The sequence below is a fragment of the Solanum lycopersicum genome, chromosome 5, assembly GCF_036512215.1.
Source record: "Solanum lycopersicum chromosome 5, SLM_r2.1".
NCBI classification, from domain to species: Eukaryota; Viridiplantae; Streptophyta; class Magnoliopsida; order Solanales; family Solanaceae; genus Solanum; species Solanum lycopersicum.
Window position 1 is genome coordinate 57,611,781 of NC_090804.1, and position 26,973 is coordinate 57,638,753.

General features: G+C 36.6%; 1 protein-coding gene across 2 annotated transcripts; it reads right to left on the reverse strand.

Annotated features, from left to right (window-relative positions):
• Positions 1-5,974: 5,974 nt before the first annotated feature.
• On the reverse strand, positions 5,975-26,500 carry LOC101252690 (uncharacterized). Of its 2 annotated transcripts, XM_004240111.5 has the most exons (10): positions 25,862-26,500; positions 23,737-23,890; positions 23,207-23,381; positions 22,369-22,484; positions 21,066-21,125; positions 18,657-18,789; positions 10,230-10,296; positions 9,367-9,438; positions 9,200-9,265; positions 5,975-6,268 (listed from the first exon to the last, which is right to left on the reverse strand). In XM_004240111.5, the coding sequence occupies exons 1-10, from the start codon at positions 26,105-26,107 to the stop codon at positions 6,134-6,136; spliced, it is 1,224 nt and encodes a 407-aa protein (XP_004240159.1). In that variant the 5' UTR covers positions 26,108-26,500; the 3' UTR covers positions 5,975-6,133. The 2 variants fall into 2 exon arrangements, with proteins under 2 accessions (XP_004240159.1, XP_069154189.1); XM_069298088.1 differs by lacking the exon at positions 21,066-21,125.
• Positions 26,501-26,973: the final 473 nt, after the last annotated feature.

Here is a 26,973-nt window from a genome sequence, read left to right on the forward strand (position 1 = left end):
CTCCTAGAAGAAGATATGAATATTTAATCTTTTAGTAACAATCATTAACTAGTTCACAAATAAGTTTTAAAAGTCACGAGTAATCTATCAGAATCATGTGTTATGAGATGATAAAAGTTTTTTACCTAGTCATGACACTTTCGCAATGCCAAATCAAATCTTGAATCCTCCACAAATGTTTTTAAATGTTGATGATACTACCAAGGTGAAAATAAGTACAATTAATAGGATATACATAATTAATAAAGAAAATAAATAAATAGAACTCAAATGATTAAAAGTTAAAGTTTTGTAATTGAATTTAGAGCTTTTAGAGTTTTATGAGCTTTTAGAGTTAAAGCTTTAAAATCTCATTCTTGTGCACACCCAATCAGAGAAGTATCAAATATATAATACCATGTCCAAACATTCAAGCAAACATTCCTATGATCCTATAAGAGATATTCAATCAAAAACTTACGAATGTCGCTTTGTATTAGTAATACAATAATTTTTATATTTGTTGTCTTAGTAATACAATAGTTTCCAAATTTCACTGTATTAGTGACACGACAGGTTTTTATATTTCTGAACTGTTGTATCAGTGATACATGAAGAAAGGTTTTTTTTATCCTTCCCTTTTATGGTGAATGTTCTGTGAGTGTTGTATTTGTTATAACTCTTATCATGTTATTAAGATTTCAGTAGGAATTTTTATTTCACTACTGAATGTAAACCAGAGAACTGCAATTCCCCCAACCCAATAAATAAAAACATTCTGCATCATAGTCTAAGGATATTCAAAAGGTCAAGCATAAGAGTAGCAAGAAATAAATTTCAGTGAGATAATGAAAGCATCCAAATGACGATATGAAACCTCCATTAGCGGCCTAAATTTACTCAAGAACTTCTTTATTCCCCATAAGTATCCATTAGGGGGTACTCTGTTAGATGCTTTATAGAAGACTCACTCAGTTTGTTAAATCAGGTTGCATTCTCTGATGCTACTTTTGGCTAAGTTTTAAATTTGATTTATGAAGGATTTATTAGCATGTTTATCTTTTATGTACATCTTGTATGTTCTATTTGCCTTTATAGTTCTCTTACAAATTCATTAACTATATTTCTGAAGCTTAAAGGATGTGGATATATCTTCTTATGTTTTAACCCTTGCAGCGGAGTAAGCACGTTAAAACACCAAAACAGAAAAGTATTTTGAATCTAATTCAACACAAAAATGATACTTGAATATAATTCAATACAAAAAACTATATCATGAGAAACTCAAGATCATGTAAGTAAACAATCAGTCAAAGCAATTTCTTGTGGAACAATGATTCCTTGTCAGTCCTACTTTATCAAGGATAAAGTCCACTAAATACCACATCAATTGAAACCAAGTATTTCCACATCCATAGAACAAGAAGTCAACAAAGGTGACTAGAAAAAATCAACAAAGAGACATGATTTTCAAATATTGCATGCTTATCCATTTGAAAACAACTTTTACACAAACTTGACCAAATTTATTAAGCTACAAATGTAGTTACTGGTGAATTTTACAAGTTTAGATAAAAATAAAAATTGGATATTTTCTTGAATCATGTAAAACAGTCTAGACCAAAGCATTTAGACCTGCACTTTTTTTAGTCATCTAAAACTATATAGACCAAGGCATTCCAGTCAGCTAAATGATCATTCTTCACAGTGTTTATAGAATATCAATTTACAATAATGCATAGTTAATTACTATCTAGATAACTAATGATATGGTGACTGTGTCATTATGCCATTGATTGTATGAAAGAAATGGATATCATATCCAACATATATCGTGACAGAGCAGAAACTTTCATATAATTTGATAAAGGAAATGGATATTATTAACTTTTGTCTTTATCACTTGTTTTAATTCTATATTCTTTTACATACTTGGTGAGTTACTTCATGTCCTAAAAGTGAGATATGCTAGTTATATATTCATGTTTACATAAAAATACATGGAGAATAAATTGACCTTAATATACCAAAATGAGATGATTATCTCTTTAGCACATGCTACACTTGTCAAGTGATCTTTCACTATGTTTTTTTCAATCAATTCATCTGATCCATGGAAGTGGTACAAGTCGTAAGTAAGATCAGTGTGGATCAACCTTCAGACCATAAAACAGATACCCAATAAGTACTAGGTAAGTAATATAGCGTGAATGATCTAATTAGAGCTTTTGAATTCACTATTCAACAAGAAAATCATGAGGAAGTACAAGAAGTTACAAATAAGCAAGGACTCTCACAGAGGGGTAGAAAGACTGTGAGACAAAGGACCAGAATACCAACCACCAGCATGTATGTTAGTTCTAGTAGACTCAACACTAGGTCTAAGAGTAAAGGTCCTTAATGATGTTTTTAATTTTTAAGCAGGAGTTTGTTAAATAAGAAAGAGCTTTCACTGATCCGAGAAGGACTATTTGAGAAATGCTAAAGAACAGCCCCAAATTTCTCATTTTTAAGTAAGTCCTTGGCTGGAAGAGTTAAAACATGCGAAGGAGCAGAAGTGTAAGCTTTATGTATGTATGACAAACTCAGATTAAAGAGAACAGAACAACAGGAGATAGCAGAATATGATTGTCTTAACAAATGATTTTTAGCTCACTTTTTCAGACAAAGTAGGCTTAGCTAGTGAAACTCAAACTATAATTTGAGAGATCTGTAATAATTATTTACACAATCTTTTGTTTTCCACATAGATATAATAGTGTCTTAGCATCTAAAATATCTCATTAAGAAAAATTAAAAGAATATATTAGTGAGATGCTTTCCTTCTATCAAAGGGGTAAAAAATATGAGTTCTTAGGACACAAAAACTTAGAATATGTCACTACGAACGTATATCGCCAATGTTATGTTTTAAATGTCAAAACTATGTTATTAAAACTCTTCAAAGATATTGTCGAGTGCGTGTAAAATTCTCCAAAATAGTGTATTTGTGAAGGATCTGACATGTGTGTGACAACATATTTGGAGAGTCCGATAAACCTAGTTAAAAAGTGAGGAGGTTCTCTATGATTAGGAATGTAAAGAAGAGAACACCATTGTTTCCTGATGTTGATTCTTATATGTTAAAACTACTTTTTTATTTAGTTTCATCACGAAGATGAATAGACTCTAGTCTTACAGATATGGTCAGAAGTTTCAAACTTGGAAGAGTACAAATTACAACATGTTTATTCTTCAAAAATTACAAAAAAATAAATGTATTTTAAGCTCTTCAGTAGGCTTATTCGTGTTCACTACTAACTGGAAATATCCACAGTTTGACATAGAATAAAGGGCAAGGCATTCGATCAACTGAAGTCACAGAGAAAAAGTGTTGGTGGATACAACCATAGGTATCCTACCCCTGAAGCTCAAAAGAAATCCCACTTTGTGGAGCATGACAGAACCATTGAAGTCGGTAGGAAGGAGAAACATAAAGTCAGTGAGGAAAAGGTCGATAATGAAGTTGTTAACTTCATCAAGAGGACAGACGTAGAAACAGACTTTAGCATCATCCATAGACTGTCTTATAGCACTTGACCATAGACTGTCTTTATAGTTCTATTTACTTCTATTCTATATGCAAGAACTTGACATGCAATGAAATTAGAAAGTTACAAGTTATTTTCTCATCTGTTGCATCTAGCTTATCAAATAGGACATACTTTAGCATCATACAAAACTTTCTCTCCATTTTGTTTGCAGTGACTTCTCCTAATTATTCTAAAACTTAGATGAAGCAAGCCTCACTTTCAACAATATTCAAAACTCAACAGGTTGTCCATACTACAAAAACAAATCTTTTACTTCTATTTTGTTATTGCTAGTAACAGTTAGCAAAAACAAAGCATAATCCTCAAGTTGAAAGTAGAAAAAGAAATAAAAAATTAAAGACGTAGAAACAATTGTTTTACTAAGGATTTAAGTTATATACATTAACAATTAAATCATGTTACACTATCACTGTAGTTTTACCAGTTATAGAAGGTAATAGAATGTCTTTTTGAGGTCACCAATCAAACTTGTCATACACAGTTACTTGTTATTGTAAACAATAAGAGTTTATGTACTGTCCATTCACAAAAGTTAAAGCCTATTACTATTATTTTGCTAATAGATCCCTTTATAGGAAGAAATTTCCTATTTGTCATAACTGTAATGTCCAGCTCTTGCAAAACACTCTCACAAGTTACTGTCCCTCTCCACCCCTTCTAGACTTGAAAAATAGACCTCCGAGTAAAAAGTTATGCCTGTTTTAGTAAAGGCTTGTCAAACAGACCCAACCTACGGACCCACACGACGGACCGTCAATTGAACGACGGACCGTCAGTTCAGGCCGTCGTTTGGTCCGACAATAATTAACTCGGGAGTCTTTTGATCTTTTTCCACTTTGTTTAAACCCTAAGATAAGTCGTTTTGACCCTAAATCAACATATTTTAGTCAGTTTAAGCCTAGAAACATATCTAAAACTTACCTAAGTCAAATCATTAATCAATACTTAGAAATTAGAAGCAAGAAAGGAGAAAAAGGTCAAGAACCCTAGTTTAAGAACGCAACAAGTTTCCATCAGTTCCAGCCCGAAATCTAAGTGTTTATCCATGAATTTCATTACCAGGTATGTGAGATTTCACTAGTGGGGTCCTTTCACCCATTAGGTCCCTAGTTTTCAGTCAGTTCTTGATTATCTTATCATGATTAAACCTAGGGTTTCTAGAATTACCACAAAACTTCATGAATTAGTTAAATATATGTTCCAAATCAGATTGTAAAGTTATTATTCCGTTTATCGCATGAATTTCAGAATCCTAGCTATGTATTTCTTCAGTTCTTGAATTACACATGTTAGGTCAGCTATTTCAGTTATTCGGTTGTACATACCTCAGTTATTAATGCATCATTATCAGATTAAATGTTGCATTCTCAGTTTGCATGTTCAGTTTTGAGCTATCTAGTTTTTACAAAAAAAATCAGACATAATCAGTTTACTACATAAATCAATAGGAGTAGCATAATTCCGAATTGGACTAGGGTTTAGCGTACCCAATTAGTCCCAGAACTACTAGCCAAGTAGGTTGTAAGTCCCTATGTAGGCATCAGTTTAGTGATCACGCCAACATGCCTTTATACCTTTAAAACTTTTGTTGGCCTCCCCTTAATACTTGTTATCTCTCATATTCATATTAGTAAATCAGAAATATTGTTAAGATGAAAAGAAGGAAAATAATTGAGTCCACGAAATTCATTATATGTCTTTAAGGAATTAAATCCCCTCATTGTAATCGAGGTCGTTGATTATTTCCTCTCGATATTAAACGGATAAACCTAGTAAAGAAGCAGTGGCACCTCACACTTCAATAACTTCAGCTAACTTAAAAGTCAGCAATGAAATTATACAAAGACTCTAATTTGTTTGTAAGAAAATGTATGCAAACAAACAAAAATGTATGCAGAAGAGAGGAAATTTGATGGAGAAGACCGAAAGGAAACCTCTATATTTATAGTGAATGAGAGGTGCGAACTCATATGTTCACAACAGACTCAACTGTTCAGAACAGGCATAGTGTATTTTGGGAAAAGAAATGTCTGTTCAGAATGACGTGGTTCTTTCCAAAATAGCTTCGTAAATTTTAAATTATGTTACATGAATTAATTAATTTTGTAGATTATCCAGATATGTGAAAGGAAAGCTCCATGTTTCATATTTGTGATCTTCTTCAACCTGTGGACATGTTCCCAAATGCGGAAATTTACAAGGGATTTCCCAGATGAAAGCTAAAATGTTTTCAAAAGCCAAATGTATTTAACAAAAATAGATACTTTCATAGTCCACTTTTTGATACAGTGACATCAAGCTATTATAAGCATAAAATGATGACCAAAAGCATTACACTTCCAAAAATGGCAACTCTGGCAAAATTTCACATTTGAGATGATTAGTACTGGGCAAGTTCATGATGGCACAAACAGGCATTCATTGAACTCATGCAGAGGAAAAGAACCCTTGAAGCATTGGAAACAAATGATTGTTGGAGATTGGCAAAATAAAATTAAAAAATCATGTAGTTACACCATGCGTGGTGCTCGCCAAAAAAAAAAAGGGAATAGCCAACTTTGTCATTCAATCTCTTTCTCAGGTCCAATATACATGGTACAACATGCTGAAATCAAGATAATTATACATCCAACTAATCTGCCAAAAGATGGAATGATTCTTGATGAGCCCATTCCAAGAAATTGTGATAGTGCAACCTGAAATACAAAAGAATATCATTCAGTACAACACAAAGAGGCCCACAACATGTAGAGGTAAGAGAAAGCAAAACCCAGACTTTGACACACCATTCTAATGTACGGTATTAAACTAATTTTCCTACAGAAAATAAAAATAAATTACCCCGGAACTTTCAACTTTATTGCATGGTAAGTCTGGCAGAGAAATATGAGTTTGCAATTGCAGTGAATCAAGTTCCATTCACAGGTCTCAGGTGATGTAGCACTGTGCATAGTTGAATTGCAAAGAATTCCACAATCCAAGAATAAACCATTCAAACAGTTATAACTGCTAATTAGAGTTCTTTGAGTTTGAATAACGTGCACGCATTACGTGACCATATCATCTACAAGCTTATGCTTTTACAGAAATTATAGTTTTATCAACTTAACTACATCTCTAACATTGCCTCAAGTGTGAGCCAGACTTTTTTGAGGCAGTACATGGAAATTCTTTGATAATGGTGCAGTGAGATTCCAGCCTTTGCCTGCTTCCGCACTATATTGAATTATATGAACACCTCATTTTAAATCATAACTTTTAGAGAGGAGATTCTTATTTACTTAAATTATTGTTTTTGGGGGGATTGGTAATGTTGTATTCTTCAGCAATAAGGAGATGATGGGGACCTTCAAGGAGGAAAAAAAAAAAGGTAATACTTAAAAGGATCCTGAGAATTCTATAAACTGATCTGAATCCTCTATTCTTATCTCTTTACACCAAAAACAGAGAGATACGGTACAATTCCACTTAACCTTATGAATAGAATTAGATATATCTTCAAAATTTCTCCTATTCCTTCCCTTCCAAACTCTCCACCATATGCAATGTGGGATTAAACTCCGCCATGTCTTCTGCCTTTTGTTGCCTCCTGTAATCCAGCAGCTCAATAAATCTGCAGTGTGTGTAGGCATGGTCTACTTAGTTTCTGATATGTTAAGAAACATGGCCCATATCTGTGTTGTGAAGCTACAGTACAAGAACAGATGGTTGTTGGTTTCTCCTGTCTTCCCATATAGTGAACACCAAGAAATTATGCTTCATTTCTTCAGGACTTCATGTGTTAAGAATGCCTTTTAACAACCAACCAGGTGAATTTGACTATTGTTGGTGCCTGAATTCCTCCAAGCCTTCTTCCACAAACATTGGTTGCTGATGTTGTGCTGGTTGCTCTCTCACTTGTAGGCACTGCCAACTGTGAAGATCCTATTCTCATTGTGTGACCATCTCACTGCATCAGAGTCACTGTTGGTGCCTGTAAAAAACCCAACATCTTCTAGTAATATCGCTATTCTCTCTTCCTAAGTTCCTAGTCATTCAGTAGTCATCTAAAAGATAGGTTCCATCCTTTTGTTGTCTAACATTCATTGATCCTTGCCTCAGGACTGTTGCATAGTATGAACAGATCAGGAAAAGAGTCCTTCAGAGGAGTTTTTTTAATCCAGGTATACCTCCGGAATCTACTTCTCCTCCCATCTCCCACCTTAATGTGGAGGTTGGACTCTAGCTTACACCACAGATTTTGAATAGATCTGCATACTCCCAACTCCATAAGCATCAGTACTAGCATTGTTACACCAATTTCATCCTAAGTATATTTGCATTTGATCATGTCCTTCCACTGTGTTATTCCCTCCTCATTGCATCTGCACAACCAGTTCATCAATAAACAATTGTTTGGCCTACTCAGATCTCTGATGCCCAGACCACCCCTGTTTTTGCTATTCAAAACTACCTCCCGTTTGACCGTGCCAAAGGAAATCTCTCCTGAGTCTGTCCGGATTCTTTAACACCTTTGAAGGTAAAGGAAAGGGTGACATTACATAAGTTGGAAGAGAATCAAAGACTGAGTTATAATGGAATGTGTTTGTCCCCTAAAGAAGTATATTGTGCCTTCCATCTGGCCAATCTCTTTTCTTTCTTCTCCTCAATGTCGTCCCATATCTTCACATTCTTATGTTTGTTGCCCAAATGAATACCTAGATAAACCGTGGGCATATTATCCACTTCGCAACCAAGATTTCTGTAAGCCTCTGAATGTTGGCCACTTCCTTGATAGGAACAAGTTGCTCTTTCCGCGGTTAACTTTTAACCCTGCAGCAGCTTCAGAAAACAATAAAAATATCATGAATCTTATCTGCTCCTCCCGAGGCTCACAGAAGATGACTGTATCATCTGCAAACAACAAGTGACATATCTCAACTTCTCCACTGTTTCCATTTATCTGGAAACCTTTGATCCACCTGTTCTGAATAGCTATCCTTATGGACTATCAAACCCATCCATTACCGAGACCAATAAGAAGGGTGATAAAGGATCATCCTCTATAATTCCCCTTTCAGAAGGAAAGAACCCACTGGTTCACCATTCACAAGGATAGAAAATCTCACAGTGCTGACACAGAATCTAATCCAGCCCAACCATCTTTCTCCATAGCCCATTTGTTTCAAAGTGTTCAGCAAGAACATCCAATTTACATGGTCATAACTCATATGCCTTTTCAATGTCCAACTTGCACATTACCCTAGGATCACTCCCTTTCAATCTTGAATCTACACATTCACTTGCAATAAGAACATCATCCATAATCTGCCTCCTTTTTATAAATGTCATCTGATGTTTGTTGACTAGATTATCAATCACCTTTTTGAGCCTTAATTCTAGATCTAACCTAAAGAAAGCTTCACTATTCTCCATGAGTCTCGTTATTAATAAATATTATTCTGAAAAAACCAAGCAAACATGGTAGCACAACACCCTGATCTCCATCTAACAAATTGTGCAGATACAAAAACAACTACTACTACACTTGGTCCAAATTATTGTGCAGATTGGAAATCAGAGGTAAGAAAGCCTCAACATACAAGAGGTGAAGAGGAAACTCAACAAGATCATGATAAGATACATACCTCAATAAACTGGATATTGGCAACTCTATTAGTTTTCTCAAGCTGAAGTCCACGTGCTAAAGTTATCTGTGGAGAGTAAGGAGTTATTAGCGCAAATTGGAGGATGGGTCTAAGAAATCAGAATTTACATATTGATCACATGACCAGATTAGAGTTCAGAATAGTACCTCTGCAAAGAAAGCTAGTACACCAAGTACAACCATCAGAAGGAAAGAATAGAAACTAGGGAGTACAAAGTTCTGGATTCAACAAAATAAGACAATGAGGAAAAAGAATCAACCAAAAGTCGAGAAGGGTACTTAACTACTACACCAATAGAAGGTTAACAAAATAAGAACACACAACTACAATCAAATTTAACTTATAAGTACAGAGAGATACAGGTGGCTATTGAACCTGAACTTAGATATAATCATTTTATTTTCTTCTTGCAAGTTCACTCAACACACTTCTTCTAGTACAAGAAAAATTGAAAATTACTCTCTTCAACATAAAGGCAGTGGCATGCCTTTGTGTGATCTAATTAACAATATATGTACACAATGTATAGGTTGTGTATACTTATCCTGAAAGTATACATATTCTACATATGATATACACCTCTACATAACCAGTATATATGTTGCTCATACTTCGGCCATTCTTTTACTTATTTTGTAAACTAGTTTGGCCAAACTATTAAGTGTCCCTTAAATACAACCTTTTTACCCCAAAAAAAAAACAGAATTGTAGGCAATTCAAACTACCGCTCTAGAATGTTCAAGAAAACCATCCATTTTCTGGACAAGGTAAAATGAAGAATGAATCACTATATCCACCATGGAGAGGAGAGTTTCCAATGTACAATTATATCCGAATTATTCTCGACAATAGCATCAATGTACACTTCATAGTAAGCTTCTGTGAATGTTTAAATGAATATTTATCGCAGCAAATACCATATGAAATTTGAACTAGTTATAATCTATCTACCAGGATTATATGCATTTGCGTCTTTATTTATCAAACTACGATATGTGAAGTATCTTACTTCAAAGGCAAAAGTAGATATTGCAGCAGCAGGACTAGCAAGCAGAGCAAACGAAAGCACAGGAAGCCTGAAAGAAAAAGATTATTACTTACGAAGCACTTTAGAGGAGCAAAAAGTCATGTAAGAAGAGCAAAGGAGCTTGTACACTTCTGACATCTAAATTGTTCTTTTGCATACTATACATGATCACAATAGTTAAAAAAAACTTTGAAAAACTTGTGAAACTTGCTCCACACATCTGAGCTTTTGGCATCAAGCATTCGGACTGATCAAAGCCAGAAAGGAAAAACTCTATTTTCTACAAGTTATTTCAGTACTGTAGAACATTTGAGAAATCTTAACTTACTGTGAGTTTAGATCAAAGGTCAGGTGTGATTAAACTACAAATGAGAGTATATTTCTTCTTTGTTGGCGGTTCTTGTATAAGCCACAATGTCTTACATTTTAACAACCTTTTATGTCATTTATGTAATTGATCAGTATTCATGTCCTCTACGTGATTTAAATCTGTGAAGGAAACTATTCCCTAAACCGACTGACAACAGAATTTGAATGCTATGTTCATCAATACAGTACAATCTAATTAACATACCTTTTCCTTCTAATTAGGGAATATAGAGAACAAAATTATTCTACTCTATTTGTAAAAGAAATGTGAAGCCCCGTAAACTTTTAACACTAGTCAAGGCAAAGTACGACCCTGATGCAGTTCAGTGTTATAAAAGGCGCGTTTAAGCCCTGAAGCGAGGCACGAAACGTGTTGAGCGCTTCGCTCGCTTTATGTGCGCTCCAGTGTCGTCATCAAGGTTCTAAGGCAAACGTTTCCTTGCCAATGAGCATCGCTATGAAGAATGACCCTAAATAATAGATATTTCACTTTATCATAAAAAAAATTCAATTTCTTTGGTCATATATTTGACATTTATGTTTATAATTATTAGTCTTGGACTAAACATAATATTTGTATTTTTTTCTTCCTTTGCACCTTTTTTCATTAAAGCTCACGCTTTATTTGCGCTTGCCTTCACGGACCTTAGAGCTTTTTGCGCTTTTCACCTATGATAACACTGATGCAGTTTGAAAGTAATCCCAGGGTGTGTACAGACCTAGTTGAGGGTAATGAGATCATTGAAACATGGTCACATATGTATAGTACAATTTGGGAAGTGTATTCAAGTGTCAACATGGACATGCTGACACGCCTATCACATGAGGGACTTGGAGTTGCGGAAAAGGGGTTCAATCCGGATGAAAATCTAGTGCTATCGCATGCTTAACTCCAGGACCAGATACTAAAGCATGTGCCTCATGCTCATCGCGATGAAACTAGGACAGATCATCCAGCTTCATAATGGCCTCACCTCGCAAGGAAAGGCAAGGCCAAAGATCGCATGTGATAGGGTCATGCCCAGCACGAGACCGTCTGAGCTCTAAATATAAGTTAAAATTAGCGGGGGGGGGGGGGGGGGGGGGGATAAAGAGTTTTGGAGATGTTGTTGACAGATCTTGAGGAGGAGACCTTGCCAAGCCATTATCACTTCAAAGGTGAGCTATATATGATGGTTTTGAGTATATTCCACTCATTTATTACAAGTAATAACACCTGAATCCCATGGAATCATATATCTCAAGATTGACCAGGAAACCCAACATTCTTCCAAGTTAAGATTTTACTTCAAAGAGGTAATTTCATACTTTGAACTTCCATTATGATGCTTAAATAGGTTCATTAAATGTGGGTAAAAATTGTAATTTCAACATGATATTGAACCCTAAAGGTGAGGTTTGTGAAGAAGATGATAGTAACCAAAGGTTAACGAATAAAATAAATAATTGTTCTAATACTATCACCCACCCTACCACCACCCATCATCTTGAATATATGTATTGGAGTTGATGGACATGAATTAGATTTATGAGGGCATGGGATTTGGATGGTGTGTTGCTAATGTATGAATCCTTAATCCTAGATGGGTGATGTTGAGATAGTTTTGGACAGAAATTGATAGAATTCAACTATGAATATGGAGATTGATATTATTGACACTTTTGGATGTCGCTTGATTATTTGGGAAGGCTGAGACGAGGTAGCTTGAGATGTACCTACCTTCGAGGTATGCTCCTCACATGGTTGCTGACTCCACGGCTCAAATGAACAAGTTCTTGTATGGAGTGTCAGATTTGGTGAAAACTGAGTGCAGAAATGTTATGTTACTTGGAGATATGAACATCTCTAGGCTTATGACTCATGCTCAACAGGTTGAGGGTGATAAGCTTAGGGAACAGGTTAAGGAAAATAAGAAGGCTAGGACTAGGAACTATGACTATTCTCTGCAGAATCGGGTGGTGGAAATCGCTCGCAGAGTCGGTAGAAGTTTTCAGCTCCAACCCCTTCATCATATAGTGTTCCATCCTCCAAGTACAGGTATGACCAGAAGGATAGAGCACCAAGCTCTAAGTCTCAGGGAAATGTTTCAGGCACCAAGACTTACCCCACCTGCTCTAACTGTGGTAAGAACCATCTGGACGAGTGTCTTAAAGGAAAAGAAGGATGTTTTGGGTGCGGTCAGTCTGGTCACATGTTGAGGAATTGTTCTTTTAGACAGGGTCAAGGAGGTGTTAATGGTAGAGCTCAGTCTATGACACCAACAACACCAGCAAGTCGCCCGACTCAGCAGGGTAATTCATCTGGTACAGGTGGTGGTCAGCGCCAGAACAGGTTGTATGCTCTCCAAGCTAGCCAGGATCATCTGGTACGTTGCGTGTCTTTGACCTTGATGTTTATGCATTGTTAGATCCTCTTTCCTTTGTAACTCCTTACATAGCAGTCCAATTCAGTGTTAGTCCACAAACTCTCTCAGAACCTATCTCAGTCTCTACTCCAGTCGGTGACCGAGTTATAGCTAGACGAGTATACAGAAATTGCCCCGTCACAGTATCTTAAAAGTCACCTCAGCAGATCTTGTAGAGTTAGAAATGGTAGACTTCGATGTCATTCTAGGCATGGATTGGTTACATTCATGTTATGCCTCAGTCGATTGTAGAATTAGTATTGTTCGTTTCCAGTTTCCAGACGAACCAATCTTAGAATGGAAAGGTAGTAGCTTAGCGCCTATGAGTCGATTTATTTCTTACCTTAAGGCAGAAGATGATCTCTAAGGGTTATCTCTATCATCTAGTTCGGGTTAAGGATTCTAACTCTGAAACCCCAACTCTTGAGTCAGTTCCAGTAGTCAATGAGTTTCCAGAAGATCTTCCCAAAGTCCCTCTCGAAAGGGAAATCGACTTTGGAATTGATCTCCTTTCAGATACCCAACCTATTTCTATAACTTCTTGTAGAATGGCTCCAGCAGAGCTTAAGGAATCGAAAGAGCATTTGAAAGACCTTCTAGATAAGGGCTTCATCAGCCCTAGTATTTCACCATGGGGTGCACCAGTGTTGTTCGTAAAGAAGAAAGATGATGTGCATTAACTATAGACAGTTGAACAAGGTCACAATCAAGAATAAGTATCCCATCCCTAGGATTGATCACTTGTTTGACCAACTTAAGGGTGCTAGCCATTTCTCAAAGATAGACCTCAGATCTGGTTATCATCAGCTCAGAATCAGAAATAGTGACATTCCAAAAATAGCCTTCGGAACTTAGTACGGTCATTATAAATTTATGGTTATGTCATTTTGACTAACCAATGCTCCTGCAGCTTTCATGGATTTGATGAACAGAGTGTTCAAACAGTACGTGGACTTGTTTGTTATCGTCTTTATTGATGATATCCTCATTTACTCTAGGAATGAGGAAGAACATGCAAGTCATTGAGAGTTGTTCTGCAGACTCTCAAGGATCGCCAGTTGTTCGCTACGTTTAGTAAATGTGAGTTTTGGTTGCAATCCGTTGCTTTTCTTGGTCATATTGTATCTAGCGAAGGGATCCGAGTGGATTCGCAGAAGATAGCAACAGTGAAACAGTGACTCAGACCTACCTCTGCTACAAATATCAGAAGTTTCTTAGGTCTAGCCGAGTTATTACAAAAGGTTCGTGGAAGGATTTTCATCCCTAGCCTCACCATTGACTAGGTTGACTCAAAAGATGGTCAAGTTCCAACAATCAGATGATTGTGAGAAAAGCTTTGCAAAATCGAAAAATAGATTGACTACAGCTCCTGTCTTGACTCTACCAGAGGGTTCAGATGGTTATGTGATCTATTGTGATGCATCAAGAGTTGGCCTAGGTTGTGTATTGATGCAGCGAGATAAGGTTATAGCGTATGCTTCTAGACAGCTTAAGGTGCATGAGAAGAACTATCCAACTCATGACCTCGAGCTTGCAGCAGTGGTGTTTGCACTCAAGATATGGAGACACTACTTGTATGGTGTTTATGTAGATGTGTTCACCGATCATAAGAGCCTTCAGTATGTGTTCACCTAGAAGGAGTTGAATCTTCGCCAGAGGAGATGGCTTGAGTTCCTTAAGGATTATGATATGCGTGTGCATTACCATCCTGGTGAGGCGAATGTAGTAGCACATGCTCTTAGTAGATTATCTATGGGTAATGTAGCCCATGTTAAGGAAGAAAGGAAAGAGCTAGTGAAGGATGTTCACAGACTTGCTCGCTTAGGAGTTTGCCTCATGAGCATATCAGACAATGGTGTAACAATTCAGAATAGGGCAGAATCTTTTTTGGTAGTGGAGGTTAAGGAAAAATTAGACAGTGATCCAATCTTGCTTGAACTTAAGGGTGCAGTCCATAATCAGAGAGTGGAGGTTTTCTCCCAAGAGGGAGATGGTGTACTTCGCTACCAGGGCAGATTGTGCGTTCCTGATGTGGGCAAGTTGAGACAGCATATTCTTGCAGAAGCCCATAACTCCAGGTATTCTATTCATCTAGGTGTCACTAAGATGTACCGCGATCTGAGGGAAGTCTGTGGTGGAATGGCATGAAGAGGGACATACCATATTTTGTGAGTAAGTGCCCCAATTGCCAACAAGTCAAGGTAGAACATTGAAAACCAGGGGGTATGACTCAACAGATTGATATTACTACTTGGAAGTGGGATGTGATCAATATGGACTTCATCACAGGATTACCGCGTACTCGCACACAGCATGACTCTATTCGGGTGATAGTTGATAGGATGACTAAGTCTTCTCGCTTTTTGACGGTCAAGACTACAGATTCGGCAGAAGACTATGTCAAGATTTACATTAATGAGATTGTGAGGTTACATAGGGTTCCTTTGTCTATTATCTCAGATAGAGGTCCTCAGTTTACCTCTCATTTCTGGAAGTCCTTTCAGAAGGGTCTTAGTACTCAAGTTAACCTTAGCACAACATTTCATCCGCAGACGGATGGACAGGTAGAGCGTACCATTCAGACCCTAGAGGATATATTGAGGGCTTGTGTGATCGATTTCAAAGGTAGTTGGGATGATCACCTTCCTCTTATTGAGTTCGCCTACAATAGCTACCATTCCAGCATTCAGATGGCCCCTTATGAGGCTTTATATGGGCGTAGATGTAGATCTCTTGTTGGTTGGTTTGAAGTAGGTGAAACAGCTTTGATAGGGCCAAATTTCATTTATGCTATGGAGAAAGTGCAACTCATTAGAGATAGACTTGAGACAGTCCAAAGTCATCAAAAATCTTATGCAGATGTAAGGAGAAGGGAGCTAGAGTTCCAAGTTGATGATTGAGTTTTTTTTGAAGTCTCACCTATGAAAGGAGTGATGAGATTTGAAAGAAAGGGAAGTTCAGTCCTAGATATGTAGGCCCTTACAAGATCTTGAAAAGGGTCGGCAATGTGGCATATGAGTTAGCGTTGCCAGCAGAATTAGCAGCAGTGCATCCGGTCTTCCACATCTCACTCTTGAAGAAATATGTGGGTGATCCAGCCTCTATAGTGTCATTAGAGAATATGGCGGTGAAAGATAATCTATCTTTTGAGGATGTACCAGCTGAGATTCTTGACCGTCAGGTTAGAAGGTTGAGAAACAAAGAAGCCGCTTCAATCAAGGTTTGGTGGAGGAGTCAGTCCGTAGAGGGAGCTACTTGGGAAGCAGAAGAAGCCATAAAAGCCAAGTTCCTCTTTAGTTTTCTAGTCATTCATGCATGAATTCAGACTTAAAATCATGTTCCCTCAGTTTGTACTTGCATTTTCAGCGTATTTGCATGTTCTGAAACACAATTCAGTTAGAAACTCAGTTCTCAGTGTTTAGTAGCAGGGTTTGCAGCTCTCTCCCTCTATTCCAGCTAGTTTAGTCTTCATCCAAGGACGAATGTTCCCAACGGGAAGATAATGTAACACACCGTATCCAAAACAGACCAAAACCTAGCTTTTTAGAAAAATCTGCAGGTGCAACCAACGGGGCCATCGACGGATCGTAGACTGACCCACGGTCCATCCTACACATCCGTCAATGGGGTCAGAAACCCCCAAAAATCTCAGCCCAGGAAAATTTGGTTAAGTCATGATCGACGTACGGACTTATGGTCCGTAGTCAGTGACCGTCGATCGACACCCCATTCACCCACTCTCTGACAAGAGCCACGGATGACCAGCACGTCTGTAGGTGGACCCACGGTTCGTAGGTTTGACAGTAGGTGGGAATTATCACACAGTTAAGGGAGAAATGCAGTTGGATCAAATTCAAATGGTTATAACTCTTGGCACAAAATGAATTAGGTGCCCCATGACCGACCCACAGTTAGAAAATTGAATTAGCTTTCCATAGCCATCGACCTTGCTAAAATCAAAACTCCAAGTAAAACGTTATGCCCGTTTTAGTAAAGACCTATCGAACAGACCCAACCTACGGACCAAACGACGGACCGTATCGTTTGGTCCAACAGCAACTAACTCAGGGGTCTTTTGGTTTTTTCTCACTTCGTTGAAATCCTAAGATACGTCGTTTTGACCCTAAATCATCATATTTTTGTCAGTTTAAGCCTAGAAACATAACAAGAACTTGCCTAAGTCAAAATGATAAACCAAAAGTTAGAAAGTTAGAAGCAAGGGAGGAGAAAAAGCTCAAGAACCCTAGTTCAAGAACGCAACAAGTTTCCAGCACTTCCAGCCCCGAAACCGAAGTGTTTTTCCGTCAATTTCATCACCAGGCATGTGGGATTTCACTAGTGGGTTCCTTTCACCTATTGGGTCCCTAGTTTTCAGTTAGTTCTTGATTCTCTTATCATGAATAAACTTAGGGTTCCTAGAATTACAACAAAATTTCATGATTTAGTTAAAACATATGTTCCAAATCAAATTATCATGTTATTACTCAGATTATCATGTAATTGCTTAGAACCCTAGCTTTGTATTTCTTTAGTTCTTGAATTACACATGCTAGGTCTGATATTTCAGTTATGCAGTTATACATGCTTCAGTTTTTAATGCATCATTATCAGATTAAATGTTGCATTCTCAGTTTGCATGTTCAGTTTTGAGCTATCCAGTATTTACAGAAAATTTAGACATAATCAATTAACTACATAAATCAATGCGAGTAGCATAATACCGACTAGGGTTCAGCGTACCCAATTATTCCCAAAACTACTAGTCAAGTAGGTTGTAAATCCCTCTATGGGCGATCAGTTTAGTGATCACGCCAGCATGCCTTTATACCTCTGGTAGGGTATATTGGGTCCTCTCGATGGGGCGTATATATCGGACTCCACATTTAGCTCATGTGGTTTTACTATCGGTTGTTAGTAGCTCCTATAGTTCAGTCAAACTCTCTGCATTGACCATTTATCAGTATATTCAGCATTCGGTTCCAACATGTTATAAATTGGTCATTGCATCCAGTTAGCTCAGAAATCAGTATATCATGTTCAGATTATTATACTTGCCTTTGTGCTTGTTCATTTATGTTTTATTTCAGCTTTACTCTATCCTACATGCTCAGTACCTTTCAAGTACTGACGCATAAGTGCGCTATATCTTCTCATGATGTAGGTTTAGGTTCTCAGCAGCCAGATCACACATAGATCCATTTTCTGATCTTAATTCAGCAGATTCAGTGGTGAGTCCTCATTCTCCGAGGACAATAGTCATGAGTTTTTTTTCCAGCATTTAGTCTTTTAGTTTCAGTTTTTGCTAGACTTAGATGGGGCTTGTCCCAGTATTTCTAGTCAGTTAGAGGCTTATTTCAGACATAGTTAAATTCAGCTTAGTATTGAGTTAATATTTCCTTTGTATTAAACTCATTGTTTTCAAATATCTCAATTATAAAATATTTGTATTCCCCATCTTTTCAGTTTAAATTCTTATTTAGTTTCTGCATTCAGTTTATTATCTTTAGTATGCTCGTGATCATGCTAGCAGGGTTAGCTTGGGATCACTTCTTGTCCTAGGTTCCGTGTCCGCGTCTTGGGGGTAGCTCGGGGCGCGACAATCCCTAAGATGAGAGTAGCAAGTAAACAATCTTACAGAGGTTGATCTGCTGCCTTGGCTCCTGCTCTCGTAAGGCAGTAGGTGACTCCACTAGCAACAGATGAAAATAAGCCAATCAGAACAGCTAAAATGTGAGATTCACTCACTTCTACTGAACTTGGGAAAACTCCTGCAAAAAAGTTCCATGCTGATACTTTGAGAACTCAAATAACAAACCAAATGAAATTGTAAGTGTTTGGTTATTGAGCAGATCAATCTTTCCAAACATAAGGTGCAATTTATCCTGTCTTAGTGGGAGCAGTTCAATTCTCCTATAAACATGTAATAAATCCAGGCCCTAACCTCAATTTAGATAAAGGGCTATCAACTGACCACTAGTTCCAACAAGCTAATTGATTTAATTGCTTAAAATATAATTTAAAATGCAAAAGACTATAAAATCAAGTGATTTTTCTATAATACATATGAAAAATGTACAATTCTTGTAAGAGGGCCTTTAAGATGAGCAAGTACAAGTAAATAAACTACGTCCTGGGTAAGAAAACACTTTCAGGTAGAGCTAATAAAGGAAAAACTATTTTTAAGATACTACTGAGAATGGAACAATGAGCTAGAGATGAACCACTCCGAAACAAACAATTGTAAGCACAAAGATGTTAACAAGGTCCAAAAGTGGGTAGGCTTAACGTAAGTCAGATTCTGATGATGGGAGGAGACAAGGATTTCTTTAGGGAAACTCTTTCTGGGATGAGAAGAGATCATAGAATAGCTATCGCACTACACTGCACATTCAACTGATAGGTGACAAGAGAGTGAGACATTCAGGGGGCACTAGGACTCTAGTCGGGTTTGCACATAAATGTGCATGGTGAAAATATATTTGCACTGTCAAATTTAGAAGTAACACAATCAGCAATTATTTAACAGCATAAGACTATAAAAGCTAATTACATATGATGTTAACTGACCTTACCTACGACAAAGTCCCAGAGGAAGTCCTTTGAAGATGCCAGAGGATAGAGGTGAATCGGTGGCTTATATTAGGGAGAAAACGGACATGTATGATGGAGTCAACACTTAGTTAAGAGCAATAGGAGGAGACTTGGAGCATTTTCCAGTCAAGATGAGGTTGTACCAAGGATTAGAGTTTAGCTCGTTCCAATTTTCCTTGGTGATGGATAAATTGATGTGGTATATTCAAGATGAGGTGTAATGGTGTATGTTATTTACATAGTACCTGATTGATGAGACTTGCAGTGGAATCAATGTTGGTTGGAGGTGTGGAGACAAACTTTGGTGTTCAATAGTTTCAGGTTAAGCAGGGCCAAAACAAAATATTTGGAGTGCAAATTCAGTGGCGCAGTGTATTAAGCAAGCGTGGAAGTAAGAATGGACACATAAGCTATCCCCAAGAGAGAGTTTTAAGCATCTTAGGTCCTTAATCTAAAGCAATGGGGAGATCAATGATGATATTACATATCATATTGGTGACAATGTAGATGAAATGAAGGCTTGCCTCCAAAGCCTTGTGTGATGTAAAGATACCACCTAAACTTAAAGGTAAGTTCTACAACGTGGTGGTTAGACATACTTTGTTGTACGAGCGTAGTGCTTGCTAGTGCAAAACTCTCATGTTCAGAAGATGCAAGTTGCGAAAAATGAGAATGTTGAGATGAATGTGTAGACATAAAAGGAGTGTGGTAAGACTAGGAATGAGAATATCTAGCATGTGAAAAAGAGATGTGTAGATTCTCCAATGAAAAGGTGTGAGAGGTTGGATAAAGTGGGTACGAGAGGTAGAGGTAACCCGAATAAGTATTGAGAAGAGGCGATTAGACAAGACAAGCAACTTCAGCTTACCAAGGACATGACCTTAAATAGTTCAGTATGGAGGTCGTGTATCGAGGTAAAAGCTTAGCAGGAGCTGGAGCGTTAGCTTACTTTTTGACAGGCTTAGGCTGGGTGGTGCTTGTCGTAGTACTAGTTTTATTTTTGTAGTTTCTTGCCTTTCATATCTATTGCCATCTGCTATTTATTGTGCTTCCATTATCACATTTTTTCTTGTTACTATTCCTTTCATGAATATTCTGCATTGCTTTACCATGTTTTCTTCACTTTAGTTTTGCCTTTAAAAAATTACTTTTATTTGCCACACGAGCCTGAGATTTTTCAGAGATGTTCTCTCTACCTCCACGACCACGAGGTAGGTGTAAGGTTTGCGTACACTCTACTCTCCCCAAAACTACCACTTGTGGGGTTACACTTGGTGTGTTGAAAATTTGACGTCAAAATTAAAATTTGATTTGTATCAAAATGTTGTCTTATTTTGTTTAAATCTACAGAAAATCACTTAGTTCTAAATAGTTTGATAGTTGGTACCAACTCTCCAAAGAAAAAAAAAATATTATCTCAAAATCAGTTACGTTTTGGTATTAACTTTTGTACCTTGTGTTCTGACCATTGGTTGAAAAATAAACAGCACACCAAAGAAACTGCTAGCTAAACCTGCAATACGACAATAGTGATAAAGAATACCAACAAAAGAATAAGAGATAGGAAATTTAGAAACCTACCCTAGAAACAACAAAAATAAAAACGAATTTCTTATAGGACAGCGGATTTCTCAGTTAACTAAGGGTCCTTTAGAAGCATATAAATCATGACTGATATAAACTCCATTAGATATATGCTCCTCTTAAAGAAGAGTTCCCTGGCTTGTATAGTTTTGCCATTAATAGTGAAATAACCACTAGTCAGTGTAGAGCAGCAATGGATTGGAGAAGTTGTCAAGATTGGAAAATTAAAAGCATCTCTCAACTTAGGCAAACTGGAAGGGTTGAAGGAACTCTTAGATATCCTGATTCCTTAAGCAAGGCAGCACATATGAAATGGAACGAATGAATGCAAGATCAATATAATCTGCCCCTCTATCAATTAATTTGTAGGCACTAAGAGAAATTTCAGACTTTCAAGCATCTATAACTCCACCTTTGCAACCTGTTGAAGTGTGACCATCTTATCTAAAAACTTAAATTGTTATAAAGAGAAAACTTTTAATTACTTATTTATGTCCTCAGCACGCTCTCTCATGTATGAACTTGATTCTTTTTTACGAGGAAAACACGTGAAGCTTCTTTTTTAATAATAGGTGGGGTGACCTCTGACTCCTTCAATACGAGATTGAAATGTGCAACCATCTCATCCAAAACCCTAAGTTGTTAGAGAAATCATTTTTAGTTACTAAATTATGTCTTCAACACACCCAAAAACAAAAAGCAGGCTGTGCTGTCAAAGATAATATATATGAAAGGACCAGACATTGTAACGGATTTGCAATGTTGTCATGGTAAATGCAAGAAAAATGCATTATCTCCTATTTATCTTTCAGTTTTAAAAGTTAAGATAATTCAGATTTTCAAGCACCTACACCGGATGCCGAGGGGCACTCCACAAGAAGGAGGAGAAGAGAAGGACCAGAAGTTCCAACCAATTTACAGTAACGTGTGGGTGCAAGAACAAGATGTACATTCACAATTCTCTCAGTTTCACAGAGGATGAGAAAACATTCAGACTTTCAACTATCTGTGAGCCCCTAAAGCCCAGACATGAAAGAAATAAAGTCTTGTTATCTGATCCAAACACCACAATCAAGTTGGAACAGCAAACTATGCACACACCATGCAGGTTTAAATGTTAAAAAAAATAAAAGATCAGCTAGGACTTTTATCAGTTCTGCATACGACCATACCTCCAATTTCTGCAATTTTTAGTTTCTCATGCAATGTGACTCTAGCCACAGTTGAAGCCATAATTGGCGCAGTAAAGTTCAATATGATAGCCTGAGACACAGGTAGCCGCTGGATGCTGGAAAATAAAATTGACTGTTTCATGGTTACTAGTAAAATCATGTTTATAAAATCATATTTTACAGGGTCAGTGAAGGGGCTGTATCATGAATAGGAAACCGAAATAATCAACGTAAAATAGATTGTTTATAGCAGTGGCACTCAGTCATAATGAAAATGAAGGGAAATTTGAACTGTGGACATCCATTTACGTGTTATATTGATATAACTTCCTTTTTCTCCTCCTTCCAACTTGTTAATTCCCATTAAATTTTGTCTACGGTTATGTGCTACTTCTTATGTACATTGTACACTATTAAATCAGATGTATAACACAATTCATTCACTTTTATATGCTACTTGTTATTCTCAATTGATATAGATGTTCATTTCATTTTCAACATTGTGATTAATTATTGAATTATTCAATTAAAAATTCCAAAGTTAGTTTAACAGTATAGGGATGGCAGATGAGATATATATTGTGTCTTCTCTAACTATCTTCGAAATTGTAAACAACTGTTTCAGGTCAGCAAGATGAAGCAAAGTCATTCAAACCCTCAAATAGTGTGAACCCAGATAAGAACAAAAGTAAAAGTGAAAAAATCAGGAAGATTTCATTTCATATATCCTAAATGTGGAAAGATTGTCTTCAAACCGGAGTAAATACTCCTCTAAATTTATTGATTAGACTGACATGGTCCATCAGGAAGGTGGATTGAGGGGCTTAGGTTTTCTAACCTGTAGATGTAACTCAGCAAGGAGATGCATCCACTGACAGCTCTTAAGACCAAAAGTTTCATGGCACTTGTTGGTCCAAATATTGGTTGACCACTTTTCCTTATCCACACAAAGGAAAGAATTAGGACTACTGTACATCTTGCAAAGGCTATTTCAAAAAGAGGTACTGATTGAGCTGCCATTTTAGAAAAAGACGAAAAGAAATATTAGTGTCAGAGATAAAGTTCAATCATAAAACATTAGATACATCTTGAAGTATGCATCTACATACACAATATATGGACATGTACAATAATACCATCAAAACCTTACTAAATGAACTTCTATGAAAATCAAAAGTTGCATGGCAGTTTCCTATTCAAAGGCAGAACCAAAAGCATACAGCAATAGGTCAAAATCATAAACTGCTGTTAAACCTTATTACACTACTCAAAAGTAAAAAAAATGCCAAAGGACCCACAGGTCCGTGGAATATGAAGCGATAATGAGCTAAAATTTGTAAGGGTCCAAAAGTTTCATAAGTTACTGACCAGTAAAAACATCTGAAACAATTTCCATCAAGGAGTAGATAGTACATGACACGACTACGCATAGCAGACCAGAGTATCTCGATCCACTCCAGAGCCAGAAAATAAGCTGCAGAAAGGGTGATTTGCCGGTTTCAACTACTCTTATAACTTCATCCTGCAAGGTGTCAAAACCTAATTAAGCATGAAAAAGTAGAAGAATTATTTTGATTTAGATCACAATACCATAAACAGTTAAATAGCTTATGAGAGCAGAGAATTTTCCCAAAATCAAGAATATCAAATACAGCAGGGAAATATAATATGTACGCATTTTCGTGCTTACCTAAAGTATATGTTCTGTAAAAAAGAAATAGATAACCCAACTAAGCAAGAAAATATACTGTGATCATTCCCTCCTTTAAGATAACACATTACGTAATAGAATTGATGTCTATATACTAATATCAGGACTAGATGCTGCCTAGAGAAAGGTCAACCCTAGAACCTAAAGAAGAACAAGTTCAGTATTCTGATAGATGCATGTTCACTACAACAACAACAAACCCAGTGTATCCCACAAGTGGTGTCTGAGGAGGGTGGTCCTACACAGGCTTACCCCTGCCCTGTAAAGGTAGAGAGGCCGTTTCCAATAGACCCATGGCTCAGGTAAAGTATATAAAAATCAAGTATAGAAAGGAAATACAATAGCAAAGCAACCAATGCTGACAATAATGTAGACGAGAGTAGTAGCAACCAAAAATAATATGATAACCGAGGCAACGGAAATAAATTGATACTATTAGAAAGTACAACATGTCATAGTAGAAAACATTTTTGTAGATATATTAGGATATAGTTAGAAAGAAAAACATGTATAGAAGAAATTGTGTTATATTCCCGGACTTAACTGTATCAAAACCTTTCTCATCATCTGACCACCAAAAATAGTTGTATGTTCAAAATGCACCTCAACTGTTCCAAGATTGGGGATTTTCAAGAAAGAACTCTTGTTTCCTCTCTCTTCTCCTTGTTTTCCTTTGTGACTAGAGGATCTAACTATAATTCTAGAATCTCATCCATATTTGGGAAACTAATGGAAAAGAAAATATCATATCAAAACAAGTGTTTGTTACAAAGAACCAAAGTAAGGTTATAGCATGTGAGAATGCTTCATTGTTGACTGAGCGTACATCTATATCCCGCATGTCATGTATTTTAAATAAATAAATAGCACTACCTTTTGCAGAAAATTTCAAACGTACTATCAAACTTTTTCTTTTTTTCTTTCTGGATAAGTTAACGCAGCTTCTTCAAAAGGGAAACAAGTATGCCATACTCCCTTTGAACCATTTGATATGACACTGTTATTATTCTGAAGGCAAAACAATTTCTTTTACTACGACGATTTCAAACTATTTTCTAACCACTTCTACTCGTAAAATATTGTAATTTATTATTATGTAATTTAAGTTCAACTCCAGAGAGAAATGGAATGTTTGCCAGCACTAAATGGAAGCAGAAGAGACGGAATCAGCAACACAGATAGACATAATACAATATGCATACTTAGGTTGAACTCCAGGGAGAAATAGAATGTTAGCCAGCACTAAAATGGAAGCAGAAGAGACAGAAGTGGTATTACACATAGACATAGTATCATATGCTAGTTCTTTTTTTCAAAAAAAAAAAATGAAACGTTCATTCAAAAAAGCTGAAGGATTCAGGCGATCTTAGTAGCTTGGTTGGTTGACTACCTGAACTTTCACCTTGTTGATGAAGTTTGATTCCATATCTTGTAATCCCCTCTCCTATTTTCCCTTCCCTTAACTCATTTTTTTTAAAAGAAATTCTTTATCCTTGTACACTAACCACATTATTCTTTCTAGCTGTAGGAGTACATATTATTTTATTTTTATATTTCTTAAGGGAAAACGGGGAAGCCGGGAAGGGGATTACAAGGTTGCAGACTTGAACCTTCACCAAACAACGTGAAAGTTCAGTACAACAGAGCTACTAAGATCCCTGTGGAGTCTTAATTATTGAATGGAACTATTCATCGTACAGAGAATTAGATATATAAGAGTGCATTTTGACTAGTCATCTACCTAATAAATGGAAATCAAAACAAACATAATTTGGAGTTTACCTTATTGAGCTTTTCCCTGGGATAAGAAATGGTGAAGATGTTGATCTTGGGCCTCTCTGATTGGATCAAAAGAGGAGCAATTTGATCATCAGAAATGGAAATTGAAGATTCAGCAGTATCAGAAGTCCGAAAAGAGGGAGAATCAATGGAAGACGGTCCAACCAATTCCACTATACTAGCGTCTTCAACGTCGTTGACTACGACTCTTGCGCTGCCGTCGCCGTTCATCGGCTCAACAATGGGCATTGCGCCCGTGTTTCACAATCGCAAGGGCGAAATCGGATTGTTTGCCGGCGAAAGAATGGATGTCGTATACAGTACTCAAAGTGCCGACGCCGAAGTAGACCATCGTTTCATTTTTGAATGACTTGCACCTTGTTTGGATGGTTTAGGTATTATGTATGTATTGTATTGTAGAACCGTTTAAAATCGAATTGAAAAAAGTTATTTGTTTAGCAGTTATGATCGTTTTTGTTATCGATTTTTAATAATTTGAGGGGGTTAACTTGATAGTAAATTATATATTTATATTTATATCATTTTGAATATAATGTCCTTGACTTAGAGTTTGATTTCCCACTTTATTTCTAGTTGTCTCAAACACTTGTTATTCTACAATGTAAATGTGTTTGTTTTTCAGTAAGATGTAATATGTGAAGTCATGTGCATGGTTTATTTGGTTTGTTACGTTGTTTCTAAGTGATTCTCAATGTTTTTTTGTGTCAAATCTTAACGGAATCGATAAGTCAATATCTTAATAGTTTTATAACAGTTTAGCATCTCTACAAATTGATAATCAATAAGTCAAAATGATAAACTTCAAAACCGAACCGACTGATAGGCAGCCTATTGTATTGTAAGACTGTAAAGAGAAAAGTTACTGGTTCATCATGATAGGTTATTAGTTTAACGATTTTGACGACAGTTTTAATTTATTTTATTATTGGATTATTGATTCTTAATGGTTTTAGTTTTTGTTCCTTAATGGATTAAGCGATAACCTAATAGTAAATTAATAAATTATATCTATATGATTCTGTCACGACGCAGACCGTCGTGATTGGTACACACACACTATCTCTTCGGTGGGAGAACCACTAGTACCATCCAAC